Source organism: Oncorhynchus tshawytscha, linkage group LG06 (genome assembly GCF_018296145.1).
Source record: "Oncorhynchus tshawytscha isolate Ot180627B linkage group LG06, Otsh_v2.0, whole genome shotgun sequence".
NCBI classification, from domain to species: Eukaryota; Metazoa; Chordata; class Actinopteri; order Salmoniformes; family Salmonidae; genus Oncorhynchus; species Oncorhynchus tshawytscha.
This window is the reverse complement of record NC_056434.1, coordinates 23,374,339-23,390,576: the sequence shown is the minus strand read 5'-3', so window position 1 is coordinate 23,390,576 and position 16,238 is coordinate 23,374,339. Positions and strand designations below refer to the sequence as shown.

General features: G+C 40.7%; 1 protein-coding gene across 1 annotated transcript in view; it reads left to right on the top strand.

Moving 5' to 3' along the window:
• Positions 1–437: 437 nt before the first annotated feature.
• The window catches only part of LOC112252253 (zinc finger CCHC domain-containing protein 14), a 41,916-nt gene continuing 26,115 nt past the window's right edge, over positions 438–16,238 (top strand). The window contains exons 1-2 of the mRNA XM_024423333.2: positions 438–2,051; positions 8,915–9,041. Coding sequence (XP_024279101.1) covers positions 1,437–2,051; positions 8,915–9,041 — 742 coding nt within the window. The 5' untranslated portion in view covers positions 438–1,436. The remainder of the gene's footprint in view (positions 2,052–8,914; positions 9,042–16,238) is intronic.

Below are 16,238 nucleotides of genomic sequence, written 5' to 3'. Positions count from 1 at the left end.
ATCGAAGTGTATGTTTTTAGCTGAGGGGTTTAGCTGGCAGTTTGGAATAATGTCACGTTCAAAACAACTGGGAAATCGAAAAAAAAACGAGCTTCGACTGGGAAACATATTTTGAACGGTCATCCAACTCGGAATTGCAAGCGGAAACTCTGGCATCTTGTTAGATCTCAGACTTTACTACCTGAAGATGACTTACGTTGTGATTTGACCTCGTTTTCCCCTAAATTCACACTTGTCTTTAAAGCACCAAAGTTACCACACAGCTGTTTTTCATCAGTTAGCGATTTCAGGGATATGGTATTTTTCAGGAATTTCAGGGATATTTCATCAGCGATTTCAGGGATATGACAGGATGTAAGGGGGGTATTACTTGAATTGCATTTCAAAACAGCTACGGGGTCTTTATAAAAAGGATAGGTCTAAACATTTGTTTTGTTCAAAAACGCTGGGAACTCAGAACTCGAAAATCTCCGACTTCAGTGCGTTCAAGAGAACTGGGAAATCTCCAACTGGGAAAAAAGTTTTGAACGGTCATCCAACTCGGAATTCGCTGTCGGAAACTGGCATATTTCTAGAGCTCCGGCTTTCCGACCTGAAGATAACTGACGTCATGATTTGACCTCGTTTTTTCCGAGTTCCCAGTTGTTTTGAAAGCACCAATTGTTGTTATTCGTCTGGAACAAATCTGAACGCGTCCCTGGTTAAATTTACGACCAATAGGATTTAACTGAATCGTTTGCGTTTAAACTTTAACCCCTAGGTTACTGGCTATAGTTTATAGGCTACATGCAGTTTATGGTCTTCTTTATTGGCAGACACTCAGAATTTCAACGAATACCGTGCGGATTCCCATCGAAAATGATTTTCTTACAGGGAATAAACGGAAAGTAGTGCCTTTGACACTGGAAGTAAATTATCTATGTGTGTAATACTCATATGGTGTTTTTGTTATTTAAATCTACTTCATGTAGTACTTGTTCCATAATCGACTGACGTGGGGACCTCGGAGGGCTGGTCGAGAAAGCCTGGATGACTGGATACTACGCTGAGCCTCGCAGTACAGTAACCCTCCTCATGCTTTTGTTTATAGACTTTCAAGTGATTATCGCTTTGGTTACATATTTCAACAATGTCGCAACTGGCCTGTAAACAAAGAAAGACGACGTGCTGTAATTTATTTTCCCGAAAACTCATGGTCGTGGATAGTCTACATTGAATACGATTATTGTCAACCAAATAACCAGCGTCATTGATCCAGGTGGACGTTTACTAACTGTTCAGGCAGGTTCCTGCACGCTCTCTGTTTAAAGGTTAGGCTACTTGTACCGTAAATGGAGGTTTGTCTTGACTAATTTTGGTATTGCCATTTTATTATTGTTAGGCCTAATCGCAATCAACAAAATAATCCATGTTTAAACGTGTGAGTCGATTTTAAAATGGTTGAAAATCGATGCTCCGTTCAAAGGGAAGGGGTCTACCGCTGGTTTTCGATATTGAACTCGGCCCAGAGAGCTGAGTTCATTTGTGGGCTTTTGGACCTCTGTGTTCCCATCGAACTACGCTTCCTCGGGTCGTGCTTGGAAGATTTAGCCCGCAAGGACTATCACTCCCTCAGGGATGCTGAGATCAAAGCCAACAACCCCGCTGACCTCTCGAACCTTACCAACATCACGGACGAGGTCGTGAGGAGCAAGCTGCTTATCTCCCTTGCACTTCTCAGCTCCGACAATCGAGAGGCTGCTGGTGTTCTCTTCCGAACGCTCACGCACATCGACAGCATCATAAACAACTACGGCCTGCAGCTCAACGATGGACAAACGGATGAGCAGTTCCTTCTCCTCTTCACCATGGCATCCAATCACCCGGCTTTCAGCTTTCATCAGAAGCAGGTGCTAAGACAGGAGCTGACCCAGATCCAGGAGATCCTGCAGGTCACCTGTGGAGAGCAGCAGCCCGGGACTGGAGCGTGGGATCCCGCCACTAACATCCCAACCTACATCACTGCGCCCACCCTCGACTCCTGTCAGGTCGGGTGTCCATGTTCTCATAAGGTAGGTAATATATTGTCCTCCCTGTTGTCACTTGATGGCCAGATATAGGAATGGTATTGTGCCACTTACAAGTTTGAGCAACCATCCAAAACACAAAGTTCTAGGATAGCACCTATTTTCTACAAGTGTAGGCTATCTAGAACTTAAAAGGGTTCCCATATGAGAACCCTTTGAAGAACCCTTGTTGGTTCCAGGTAGAACCCCTTTGGTACCAAGTAGAACCGGATCCCAAAATGGTTTTACCTGAAACCAAAAATATTTTTTACTTGGAACCAAAAGGCATTCCCCCATGGGGACAGCCGAAGAACCCTTTTGGAACCCTTTTTTCTAAGAGTGTACCTAACAAGCCAAAAAGTTAGTGAGTGTCAGTGCTAGGAGGCTAACCAGAATCATTCAACAGCTCCCTACACTGTTCTGGTTCTGGGAGTGATGCATCTTGTGGGACAGGCAGCTATTGTACCCTCTTTTGGATGAAATGATCATACAAGGGACATTTTTTTTGTACATACACTGTTGGCCTACATTATTTATAACTGATTGAGAATAGATTGTTGTTACACTGTAATTACGCTAATACGCCTACACCTTTTACTTGTGTGGGTTTTTCCAAAAGTAGGAAGAGAATGATAACATTCTAGCCCTTCCCCCATTTCTAGGTCATGTTGAGACATACTAGGGCAATTCTACGATAACAGAAATGATGCCGAGACTCAGATAGTTTACTTTAAAATGTATGTCAAACAAAAAAACACTGATTGCAAAGTTAAACAAACCATATAACTTAATGCACAAGGACGACTTAATCATTTCCACAGTAAATTTGACAAAAACACATTTACTATTTTTTTTTTTGTCATTTAGCAGACACTCTTTTCCAGAGCAACTTACATGAGCAATTTATTCACCTAGTCAGCTCGGTGGATTGAACCAGCTACCTTTCAGTTACTGGCCCAACACTCTTAACCACAAGGCTACCTGCAGAACAGTGCAGATGCAAAGTTTGGTAACACAATGACTGCACAAACAGCACAAAACGACATTCTGTTATCAAAATTTGCATCTGCGCTGTTCTTCAAGTGTGTTTTTGTTAAGTCTTCATGGACATTTTTTGAAGTGGTCCTGGTGCATAATAGTTGTATGGTTTGTTTATCTTTGCAATTATTGGTTTTGGTTTGACATACATTTCGACGTGAACTATCTACTATCTGAGTCTGAGCGTCATTCTGTTATCATGGAATTTCCCACTACTAACAAATGTGACCTAAAAGGAATGAATTGAACTAAACAAACATGCTTTTTGCTGGTCCCCCCAGGGGCATATCTGTCTGTTGTCCTCAACCATTGGTGTCCTGAACATTCACTCATACACTCTGTCTGTAGATTCAGCATGACTTTTTACCTCTTTGGACAACCAGATGTTAACACATCAATGTGTGATTATGAAACCTTGTTAACAAAATATACAGCTTTCTTTGCTTTTAGGATTGTGACATTTATTGCAAAAAGTTATAAATGATATTATGCCATTTTAAGGGTCTTTTGTCATGCATCAGGAATATTATTGTTGATAAAATAAACACCTCAAGAAACATCTGGAAATGTCATTACCCTTCTATTTACAATATTACAGTGTGTGTTTTGTGTGTGTGTATATGTATGTGTGTTTGTTTGAGAAAGAATGAAGAACACATAAAAGGCTAAATGTAATGCTTCAAAAGAAAAGTTAACCTTACTACTTCAATTGGATTTGAATACATTGGCACACAGACACAGGTTAACTTTTTTCTATTCTTAAACAAAGGCAGGATCATTACAAGTGCCTGTTTGTCAATGTGTTGAATCAGAGACACCCAGCAAACACACAGGGCTGTTCAAACATGTGTTTGAGGGGAAAGTACCCTGGCAGCTCAAAGGAAAGCGCTTGGTTGTATTTAGTGTTTTGTTGGTCTTGGCCTCCATTAAGTGCAGGTCAGCACATTTCTCAATGCTGAAATCAATCCTGTGTGAGAGAGACTCAACCCTCCAGTGAATCACCAGGAAGCTCTAGTCTAACTGCTGCTCTCTGACTGTTTGGAGAAGCCTTTACGTTAACCCTAACCCGATCAGACATGAAACATAGCTAAACCACACACACTCCTTAGTGGTGTTTCATCTGCCATGACCTGTGCTACTGCCATGTCCATTTCAGTTCTAAATCTAGCCCAGGCAGCTAGCATCTCTCCTAGCAGCAGGACCTTCCCTTTCCCCTGAGAAAAAGAGCAGATTTGGCAGGAATGGATGCGGATGTGGCAGTAGCACACTGTAAAGAACGCTTAATTGGTTTCAGAGCTCGTCTGTGTGTTGCTGTTGCTGCTTGGTTGAGCACGTGTGCTGTTTTACCTCTGCTCTTATACACATCAGCCTCACCACTTACAGGGCTTCAAAGAGGAAAGATGCAAAATACATACAAAATATTTGTTTGGAATGAAGATATTTGGACTGCACAACCTTAGCTAAGACATTTTGCCGGTACATGTAAATAATTACAGAAGCAATAAGATTACTGGGCATATGAATGTAAACCCAAGCAGGACGACAGTCTCTTTCAACAGATCTTTTAAAACGTCTCTCCTTTCCAGGAAACTAGTTAGTTATAGGTAAAGCCCTGTGTTTTGGTTTATCATGTCACATGACGTAGATTTGATCATTTGACAGAAATTAGAATTGAACCAAAAATGAAAGCAATTATCTGAGGATGGTGCTGGACCATCTGAAAGAAAAAGAAAATAAGACAGTATGTTGAAAAACCTTGAATAAAAATCCAGGTCATGTGACATGATTAACCAAAATACAGGACCCTAGTTCAGAGTGCAGTGGCTATTACTCTCCCCTAGCTGTCTTGACAGCCTTTCATGATACCTAATCACAGAGCAAGTAGCACAGACACCTGCTCAGTGTGTCACAACAATACACCGTCTATGGCCATAACGTATAAATCAATATAGACTATATGATACTGCAAAAGAGCTATAATATTCTGCGAATCAGCTGCCGTATTTGTGGTAACCTTTTACTAATGACAGCTTTTCTTCACTTAAAGATGCACTCTCAAACTTTTGTACAATTTCAAAATGGCCTCAGTTTTTTTGTACTAAGTCATTCACTTGTGTACTACACAGGGCTCAAAAGTGTGTCCAAAATGTTGCTGTGCGAACAGGACTTTTATTTTGGGAGCAAAAAAAAAATCCAATAAAAAAGCAATGCCTAAAAATATTTCATTGCAACACTCTTCTCTTCACTGCTCAAATAAGACAGACTGAAACATTGTTTACAAATCATAACCAATCATAATGCTACAAATGTTTAAATGCAGCTAATTAAACCAATCAAACACCAGTCACAACCCTTTTTGCAGAATTCTTCCCCCAGAACTGTGCCACCCTTTTCTGTCAGCTAATTAATGGCATTAGCTAGCAAGCTAGCTAGCAAGAACAACACGTGGAATTTTACCTTCATTTAACTAGGCGAGTCAGTTAAGAACAATTGAAGCTTTCTTTAACAAATTATGAAATGATCAACCACAACCAGAAGAAGATGATGATGAGGACAATGTAGCAGATGCTGCTACTGGACCACCTCCTCAGAAAAATACAAATATCTACATGTTTCTAGAGGGGTTGCTGCACAATGTTCTGTGAGCACAATGTTCTGTGAGCACACTGTTCTGTGAGTACTGTCAAATGTGTGGAGTAATAGCAGCAGGGAGGACTTAATTGCCACAACCTAAAACACACGTTTTTGCTAAAATATAACTTTAAGCCAAAAGCACATCAAGTGCTGGGACAAGTACATCGGGGCAGGGGCTGGAGCAACATACCTATGTCTACCAGCCGTATTTGACAGCCAAGCTGGTCAACAGGCAGAGCTAACTGACCTAGAGATGAAATGTATCACCGTTTACCGCATTGCCAAAGAGGAGATGGCCTTCAACAAATTCAGACTGATGTTACTCACTCAGAAAAATAGTGGATTTCAAATCAACCCGACATATGGAACAAGGTTTATTGGCACCATCCTTGGGACGTCCCTAAACTCTAACCCTAAATTAAAGTTGTTTTATAAGGTAGATTCTAGATCAAAGAAATTGATTTGTTCATGTGACTGGAGACTGAACATTTATTTCAGTATCCACGTATCAGTTCATAGTCAGCATGTTACATTACTATTATTAGCTACATAGTTTGTATAATTTTTTATTTTTCTATCTGTTAGCTGAATGCAGTATATCATAACAGTTTGTGGTTGGATTTTTAAATACAATAAAGGTTATGTTTTAATCACCTGTATAAATATGTTTGTTTCACTTTTGCATACAATCAATGTTCTGTTTTGTATATTACATTTGTTTGTACAAAACTATTCACCTATGTAAATATGTTTGCAGTTGCACTTTTGAATACAATAATTAAAATATGTTTTTATTCGAATGTCTTGCCCACTCACCAGTGATGCGTTCTACATCATCAAAGTAACAACGGATGACAATTAAGAACGATAGGACAGTCATTTGCAGTAAAAAATAAAGTTAAACATTTTCTGGTGCTCCTACCTACCAATGAACTTATTTAGAGCGCTGGTACTACGTCATCTATTTCATGTGATATGTTTCGAATTTTGCAATTTGTATGATATGTTACGAATCCAAGTTGTGCAATATGACACAAGGTAAAAATCTGTCGTTCTGCCCCTGAACAAGGCAGTTAACCCACTGTTCCTAGGCCGTCATTGAAAATAAGAATTTGTTCTTAACTGACTAGCCTAGTTAAATTAAGGTAAAACATGAGGTAGTCACCTGGAATGCATTTCAATGAACAGGTGTTCCTTGTTAAAAATGTATTTGTGGAATGTCCTTTCTTCTTAATGCGTTTGAGCCAATCAATTGTGTTGTGACAAGGTAGGGTTACAGAATTTTTAGCAAATTTTAGCAAATTTATAAAAAATAAAAAACAGAAATGCCTTATTTACATAAGTATTCACACCCTTTGCTATGAGACATGAAATTGAGCGCAGGTGCATCCTGTTTCGATTGATCATCCTTGAACTCTTTGGCCTGAATGCCAAGCGTCACGTCTGGAAGAAACCTGACACCATCCTTACATCCTTACATTGAAGCACGGTGATGGCAGCATCATACTGTGGAGATGTTTTTCAGCGGCAGGGACTGGGAGACTAGTCAGGATCGAGGGAAGATGAACAGAGCAAAGTACAGAGAGATCCTTGATGAAAACCTGCTCCAGAGCACTCAGGACCTCAGACTAGGGCAAAGGTTTATCTTCCAACAGGACATCGACACTAAGCACACAGTCAAGACAATGCAGGAGTGGCTTTGGGACAAGTCTCTGAATTTCCTTGAGTGGCCCAGCCAGCGCCCGGACTTGAACCCGATCGAACATCTCCGGAGAGACCTGAAAATAACTGTGCAGGGACTCTCCCCATCCAACCTGACAGAGCTTGAGAGGATCTGCAGAGAATAATGGGAGAAACTCCCTAAATACAGGTGTGCCAAGCATGTAGCGTCATACCCAAGAAGACTCGAGGCTGTAATCGCTGCCAAAGGTGCTTCAAGAAAGTACAGAGTAAAGGGTCTAAATCTTTATGTAAATGGAATTTTTAATACATTTGCAAACATTTCTGAAAACCTGTTTTTGCTTTGTCATTATGGGGTATTGTGTGTACATTGATGAGGGGGAAAAACAATTGAATACACTTTTGAAGAAGGCTGTAACGTAACAAAATGTGGAAAAAGTCAAGGGGTCTGAATACTTTCTGAACTCTGTGTCGTTGTATCTGTCGAGCTGCTTTGCTTTATCTTGGCCAGGTCGCAATTGTAAATGAGAACTTGTTCTCAACTTGCCTACCTGGTTAAATAAAGGTAAAATAAATAAATAAATAAAAGCACATTTTTACTCCTGAACTTATTTAGGCTTGCCATAGCAAAGGGGTTGAATACTTACTGACTCAAGACATTCTCTTTTAATATTTTTCTTTCTTTCTAAAATGTTCAACAAACAAAATTCCACTTTGATATTATGGGGTATTGTGTGTAGATCAGTGACACACAATCTCAATTTAATACATTTTACATTCAGACTGTGACACAACAAAAGGATGTGGAAAAAGTAAAGGGGTGTGAATACTTTCTGAAGGCACTGTATTCCTCATAACAATTCTATCTCTGAGATCTACAGACTGTTCCTTGGAATTACAGATAATTGTATTTCTGGGGTGCAGAGATAAAGTAGTCGTTTAATAATTATGTTAAACACTATTATTGCACACTGAGTGAGTCCCTGCAACTTATTATGTGACTTGTTTAGCACATTTTTTACTTGCCATAACAAATGTTGAATACTTATTGACTCAAGACATTTCAGCCTTTCTTTTTTAAATTAATTTGAAAACATAAAAAACAAACATAATTCCACTTTGACAGTACAGGGTATTGTGTGTAAGCCAGTGACAAAAAAAAATCTAAATTTAATACATTTTTAATTCAGGCTGTAACACAACAAATGTGGAAAAAGTCAAAGGGTATAAATACTTTCAGAAGGCACTGTATGTGATGACAATGATTTCCTATGTTTTGTTTTGAAAAGGATGTCATCAGAGGTCATTTTCAAATAAAGTCAGTGATTTCCATAAGTCTGTGAGTGTGATCCTGTCTCTTACCTCTGTAAGGCATAATACATGAGGGAGATGATTATATGACAGTGAGTGAGTAGGGCAGTCTGAATGACAGTCAAGGTGCTGAAGGTTTAGTAATCCCTATCCCTCTGACCATGATATTAACCTACTTGACATGACCTTTGACCTATGTTTCACAGACACTGCACCGAGACGTCGGGGCAGGGCGAGGGAACGAGGGAATTGTCCCAGAATCCATGCCTCACATGCCATCTCTCTCATGCAAGGAGCTGCCAGTCAAGGTGCACGTTGGGAAACCCAGCAAAGGTGAGAAACATAACTTTTCTCTGTCACGCTTATCCACAGAACTCTCTCACACTAATTTACTCTATATACGAATGAGACAAGGACAGGACATTACAGAGACAGTAAAGGTCAAGGTTCACTCCAACAACGTCACACATGGGAATCTGTAGTACTATGGGATTCTTGAGATCACAGGTGTTGTTGCTCATACAGTACATGTCTTTGGAGGAAGCAGTTCAGTTACAGATGTAGGATCTTCATTTGATCACTCATGTGTTGCTTAGAATTTTCCTGCACAGCTGGAAATGCAAACTTGTAGTGTATTCAAGGTTTAAAAAGTATTCTAAAGTTTGTAGTTTCCACTTTAAAATGCCAGACTTGCTTTGCCCTAATGAAAAATGTATCAACACCTGCAAAAAATATCCATTAACTATAATCCACATAATAATTTCCATTTCCTTTTGCTGCAGGATTATTTTCCTTTTGAAGCAAACTGGCTGAAATTAAGATTTAAACATAGGTAGTTGTTCAGACAGATCATGCTTTGTAGTTGTGGCAGCCACTCACACATGCACCCAGAACAAGAAACCACATGCTGAAATACCGATATCGACCAATCAGGCTCCTTGAGGAATGTGGAGGCATGATTGCCCTATGGCCCTCCCCCAATCAGAAGGAGAGAGAGAAGGTTGCTCATTAATCTAGTTCTCAACCTGAGGGAGTGCTGGCCATGTGTCATGAAGGGCATCAGTGTTATATTTTACACACTGCTAAGGTGTCTGGAGGGAGCAGCTGCTGCAGGAATCTCCCATCATCCTCTGTTTCACACTTCTCATTCTCCCATTCACTCCTTCACACTGTACATACTACTGAACAGTTCCACTGCTATGTGGAATGATGTTTAAAACTTTTACTCTACTAGAGTGTCACTTAGGTAATGAGGTATTTGTTTTGAGGGGGTGTAGCAGATTGTTCTTCTTCTCCTTAGTACAATATTTGTAAATATTTGCTGCCATAGGCCTGAATAGACAACTTGTACGCATGCACAGCCAGAAAGAAACAAACTCACAAAAGACCATGCTTGTTTGGATTTGAATGATACTGTTGCATGGGATTGTTTTCAGGCCACATACACTACAGCTATAAATATTGTATGTTTCTTAGTTGTCTGCATGTTTTTTTTTGTCTTTTTTTTCTCTATTTTTTCTTGTTGACTAGACCAAAACCCAGATGTTCACTCCAAGTGTGGTCACGTGTTATGTAATTCACAAGCCAAATGTTCTCCTCCAGTTTTGGAAAGCTTTACCTGGAGGTAGGAGTGGCTTGGTGGACAATGATGACCTCAGCAATGTCATTTTTTTCTCTGAAATCCTGACAATAGTAGGAAGTAGATGTTACTACAGTAGAAGAGATCTAAATCTGTTTTAGACTCTCCTTCTTTGATACACTGTGTCTTATCATGAGGTCCTTCTTTCTATACTATAGGCACCACTTGACTGGTCAATGAATTGTACAGTAACATTTGTAGCGACTTGTTGTTTTAATGTCATATAAGAAAACAATGTCGAACATCCTTTTACTGTCTGTCTATAAGTTCTTCCAAGCTCTCTCGCTCTCTAAGACAAATGGTCATAAAAGTGACCCTTCACACCTAGGTATGATACATTGTTACGTCATAGGACTGCAAAAGGACTCTGCTGTCTCCCACCTCACTCTTTTATCCTGCTGGACTCAAGTTGGACCTCTCTCGAGGAGGGAGATGAACCTCCATCTTCAGTAGGCTGACCACAGGGCCTGGACCTTAGCCTCTAATGACAAGAACTGGTGAATTTAGCTTAGTGAAAGTACATTTTAGGGAATAGTACCTTTAATCCAGTACAGACATTGGTGCGGAAGAGCCCATGCACTAAACAGTCTCAGAAGGAGACATTCTTTAAAGAGCTAGTGTAGCCTGAACAGTACATTTAAGCTAAACTTCTTCAAGGAAAGAGGGAGAAAATGATTTAGAGCACAGCCTCTGCAACTCAAAGGAAGCGCCAGCAGACAGGGCCAACAGGGACACAACCCAGAGGAGCAGCCCATGAGGGACATTCCAAACTCAGAGGAAAGGAGCGAGAAACCACCACCAAGGAACCCCTCAACTCAGGACTAAGGACACACCGCCATCTTTCCTTTGTTCACTTCCATGCGGCCTAACCAGAGCCAAGGACAACAGACTTTGTTCACAGACTGAGTATCACATCTTTAATATTCAGATATCTTGAGGTCTCATTCTTGTCTTTCGTTCTATTTCCTACCTTTTCATGATCCCTCTCATTATGTTTGTAAATATTTTGATTAGCGTTATTGGCTGTTGATTGTACAGTCGTGGCCAAAAGTTTTGAGAATGACACAAATATTAATTTCCACAAAGTTTGCTGCTTCAGTGTCTAGATATTTTTGTCAGATGTTACTATGGAATACTGAAGTATAACTACAAGCATTTCATAAGTGTCAAAGGCTTTTATTGACAATTACATGAAGTTCAAATCAAAGTTTATTTGTCATGTGCACCGAATACAACAGGTGTAGTAGACCTTACAGTGAAATGCTTACTTACAGGCTCTAACCAATGGTGCAAAAAAAGGTGTGTGTGTGTGTAGGTAAGTAAAGAAATAAAGCAACAGTAAAAAGACATTTCAAAAAAGCTTAGCAAGGCTATATACAGACACCTGTTAGTCAGGCTTATTGAGGTAGTATGTACATGTAGGTATCGTTAAAGTGACTATGTATATATGATGAACAGAGAGTAGCAGAAGTGTAAAAAGAGGGGTTGGCGGGTGGTGGGACTGTAACGATCTCCTTCATCTGAGGAACAGGAAAGATCGGACCAAAACACAAGTGTCCATGTTAATTTAATGTTACAGAACACGAAATACAAAATAACCAAGGGGAACAACAAAAATCGAAACAATCCTGAAAGTTGACACAACACAAAACAGGAAACAACTACCCACAAACACCAGGTGGGAACAGGCTACCTAAGTATGGTTCTCAATCAGAGACAACGATTGACAGCTGCCTCTGATTGGGAACCATACCAGGCCAAACACATAGAACTATAACACACTGAACAAACATAAAATGCCCACCGCAACTCACGCCCTGACCAAACTAAATAGAGACAAGAAAAAGGAACTAAGGTCAGGACGTGACAGGGACACAATGCAGATAGCCCGGTAAGCCAATGTGCGGGAGCACTGGTTGGTCGGGCCATTTAGGTAGTATGTACATGAATGTATAGTTAATGTGACTATGCATATAAGATAAACAGAGAGTAGCAGCAGCGTAAAAGAGGGGTGGGGGGTGGCACACAATGCAAATAGTCCGGGTAACCATTGGGTTACCTGTTCAGGAGTCTTATGGCTTGGGAGTAAAAACTGTTGAGAAGCCTTTTTGTCCTAGACTTGGCACTCCGGTACCGCTTGCCATGCGGTAGTAGAGAGAACAGTCTATGATTGGGGTGGCTGGGGTCTTTGACAATTTTTAGGGCCTTCCTCTGACACCGCCTGGTGTAGAGGTCCTGGATGGCAGGCAGCTTAGCCCCAGTGATGTACTGGGCCGTACACACTACCCTCGGAAGTGCCTTGCGGTCGGACGCCGAGTGATTTCCGTCCAGGCAGTGATGCAACCGGTCAGGATGCTCTCGATGTTGCAGCTGTAGAACCTTTTGAGGATCTCAGGACTCATGCCAAATCTTTTTAGTTTCCTGAGGGGGAATAGGCTTTGTCGTGCCCTCTTCACAACTGTCTTTGTGTGTGTGGACCAATCTAGTGTGTTGTTGATGTGGACACCAAGGGATTTGAAGCTCTCAACCTGCTCCAATACAGCCCCGTCGATGAGAATGGGGACGTGGCCTCCTGGACGTGGACTCCTGGGTGGCGCAGTGGTTAAGGGTGCTGTACTGCAGCGCCAGCTGTGCCATCAGAGACCCTGGGTTTGCGCCCAGGCTCTGTTGTAACCGGCCGTGACCGGGAGGTCCGTGGGGCGACGCACAATTGACCTAGTGTCGTCCGGGTTAGGGAGGGTTTGGCCGGTAGTAGCAGTCCTGTGGTTTAGCACATCTGCTTCATCTGACCATTTTTTTATAGACTGAGTCACTGGTGCTTCCTGCTTTAATTTTTGCTTGTAAGCAGGAATCAGGAGGATAGAGTTGTGGTCGGATTTACCAAATGGAGGGCGAGGGAGAGCTTTGTACGCGTCTCTGTGTGTGGAGTACAGGTGATCTAGATTTTTCTCCCCTCTGGTTGCACATTTAACATGTTGACAGAGATTTGGTAGAGCTGATTTAAGTTTCCCTGCATTAAAGTCTCCGGCCACTAGGAGCGCTGCCTCTGGGTGAGTGGTTTCCTGTTTTCTTATTTCCTAATACAGCTGACTGAGTGCGGTCTTAGTTGATGCAAAGAGTCAATATTTGCAGTGTTGACCCTTCTTTATCAAGACCTCTGCAATCCGCCCTGGCATGCTGTCAATTAACTTCTGGACCACATACTGACTGATGGCAGCCCATAATTGCATAATCAATGCTTGGAGTTTGTCAGAATTTGTGGGTTTTTGTTTGTCCACCCGCCTCTTGAGGATTGACCACAAGTTCTCAATGGGATTAAGGTCTGGGGAGTTTCCTGGCCATGGACCCAAAATATCGATGTTTTGTTCCCCAAGCCACTTAGTTATCACTTTTGCCTTATGGCAAGGTGCTCCATCATGCTAGAAAAGCCATTGTTCCTCATCAAACTGTTCCTGGATGGTTGGGAGAAGTTGCTCTCGGAGGATGTGTTGGTACCCTTCTTTATCCATGGCTGTGTTCTTAGGCAAAATTGTGAGTGACCCCACTCCCTTGGCTGAAAAGCAACCCCACACATGAATGGTCTCAGGAAAATTCTCCTGAGACCATTTTTCAAGAGCGCCCTGGCCAAGATAGGCAGCACCAAGTCATTACAAAGAAATTACAGACAGACAACATGAAAAACTAAGTAATTTAATAATAACCATTGAATTCACAAGAGATCCTTCATCGGTGATTTAAAAACACCAATCAGGACAAGTTTTTCCAGTTTAAAAGTATTTTGTAAGGTGTTCCAAGACGGTGGCGCAGAGTACATAAAAGCCCTTTTACCAAATTCAGTTTGGACATTTGGAACAGTTAGCAGGATAAAGTCCAGCGAACGAAGAGAGTACCCACCACATTTCTGAACAATAAAAATGCACAAATAAAAAGATAGTAAACCCAAAATGGCTTTGTAAATAAAAGTATACCAGTGACGGAGCCTACGAGTGACTAGAGAAGGCCAGCCAACCCTGGTATACAAAGTGCAGTGGTGCGTAAGGGTTTTGCAGTTTAAAATAAATCTCAAAGTGCCATGGTAAAGAGTGTCAATTGATCTCAAACACTGAGCGGAAGCATTCATATATAAAATATCCCCATAGTCTAGTAAAGGCATAAATGTAGCTGATACTAGCCTCCTTCTGGCTTCAAAAGAAAAACAGGCCTTATTCCTAAAATAAAATCCCAATTTCAGCTTCAATTTTTTTGTAAGTTGTTGAATATGCAATTTAAAAGAGAGGCCGTCATCAATTAAAATTCCAAGATATTTATATGAGGTTACAACCTCAATCTCCTTGCCCTGACAGGTAGTAATAGGTGAAAGGTTCAGAGGTCTATATCTTGCATTAGAAAACACCATTAGTTTAGTTTTGTCAGTATTGAGAATAAGCTTCAATTGACACAAGGTATTTTGAACAGTATAAAAAGCAGTTTGCATGTTCTGGAAAGCTTTTGTAAGAGACGAGGCACAACAGTAAATAACAGTATCATCAGCATAAAAATGAAGTTGTGCATTTTGGACATTTTTGTCTAAATCATTTATATAAATCGTGAATAAGAGAGGACCAAGTCCAGAGACTTGGGGCACACCATTCAAGACAGACAATTTAACAAACAGAAGCCCATCACATTGAGTGCACTGAGTTTTATCAGACCGATAGTTAGCAAACCATGCAACTGCATGCTCCGAAAGACCTACACTCGACAATCTCTGCCTTAGTATAGCATGATCAACTGTATCAAAAGCCTTAGAGAGATCAATAAAAAGTGAGACACAGTGCTGTTGTTTGTCAATGGCTTCAGTGATATCATTTAATACCTTCATGGCTGCTTTAATTGTGCTATGCTTCTTCCTGAAGCCCGATTGGTATATTGATAAAATAGAGTTAGTAAATAAAAACTCTTTCAGCTGTTCACTTACAAGGGTTTCAAGTATTTTCACCAGGGGTGACAGCTTTGAGATTGGCCTATAGTTATTTAGAATAGTTGGATCTCCCCTTTTAAAAGTGGTAGGACAAATGCTGATTTCCAGATCTTTGGAATTTCATTACATTCCAGGGTTAGATTGAACAGATGTGTAAGTGGTTCAGCTATGAAATCAGCTGCCAGATTTAAAAAGCAGGGATCCAAAAGATCAGGACCTGCAGATCTAAGGATTTTAGGGCTTTATGTACCACCTGCACTGAGAATGGCAAAAGTTTGACCAGCTCTCAGTGGTTCATACACACAGGGTTGTACAGAGACAGAGGACAGTGCTCATTGAAACAATTCAGAATTTCAGTTTTGTCATACATAGCAACAGAGTCCTTCAAAACACATGACGCTAATTCATTAACATTATTGTTACCAGACATAGACTTAATAGCCTTCCAAAACTTCAGGTTGTCAGTGGTAACAGACATAAAATATTCAGACTTGGCCTTCCTGAGAAGAAAAGAACACTTGTTTCGTAACTGCCTAAAAATAAGCCAATCAGCATCAGAACATGATTTCCTTGCTTTAGCCCAGGCTAGATTACAGTCGTGAATAATACAAGACAGCTCAGAAGAAAACCATGGATTATCCCGCCCTTTAACCTTGAACCTGCGGAATGGGGCATGTTTGTTTACTATTTGGGAAAAACCAACATGAAAGAATTTCCAGGCAGTTTCCACATCAGGGATAAGCTCAATCTGCTCCAGTCAAAATAAAACAAATTCAGAAAGAAAGCCTGCTCATTAAAACACTTCAAATTTCTCTTATGAATAAAACGTGGGTTTGTCTTTGGAACCTTAGTATTTCTAACAGCAACAACAGCACAATGGTCACTTAAATCATTACAAAAAACACCAACCGCAGAATATTTATGTGGAACA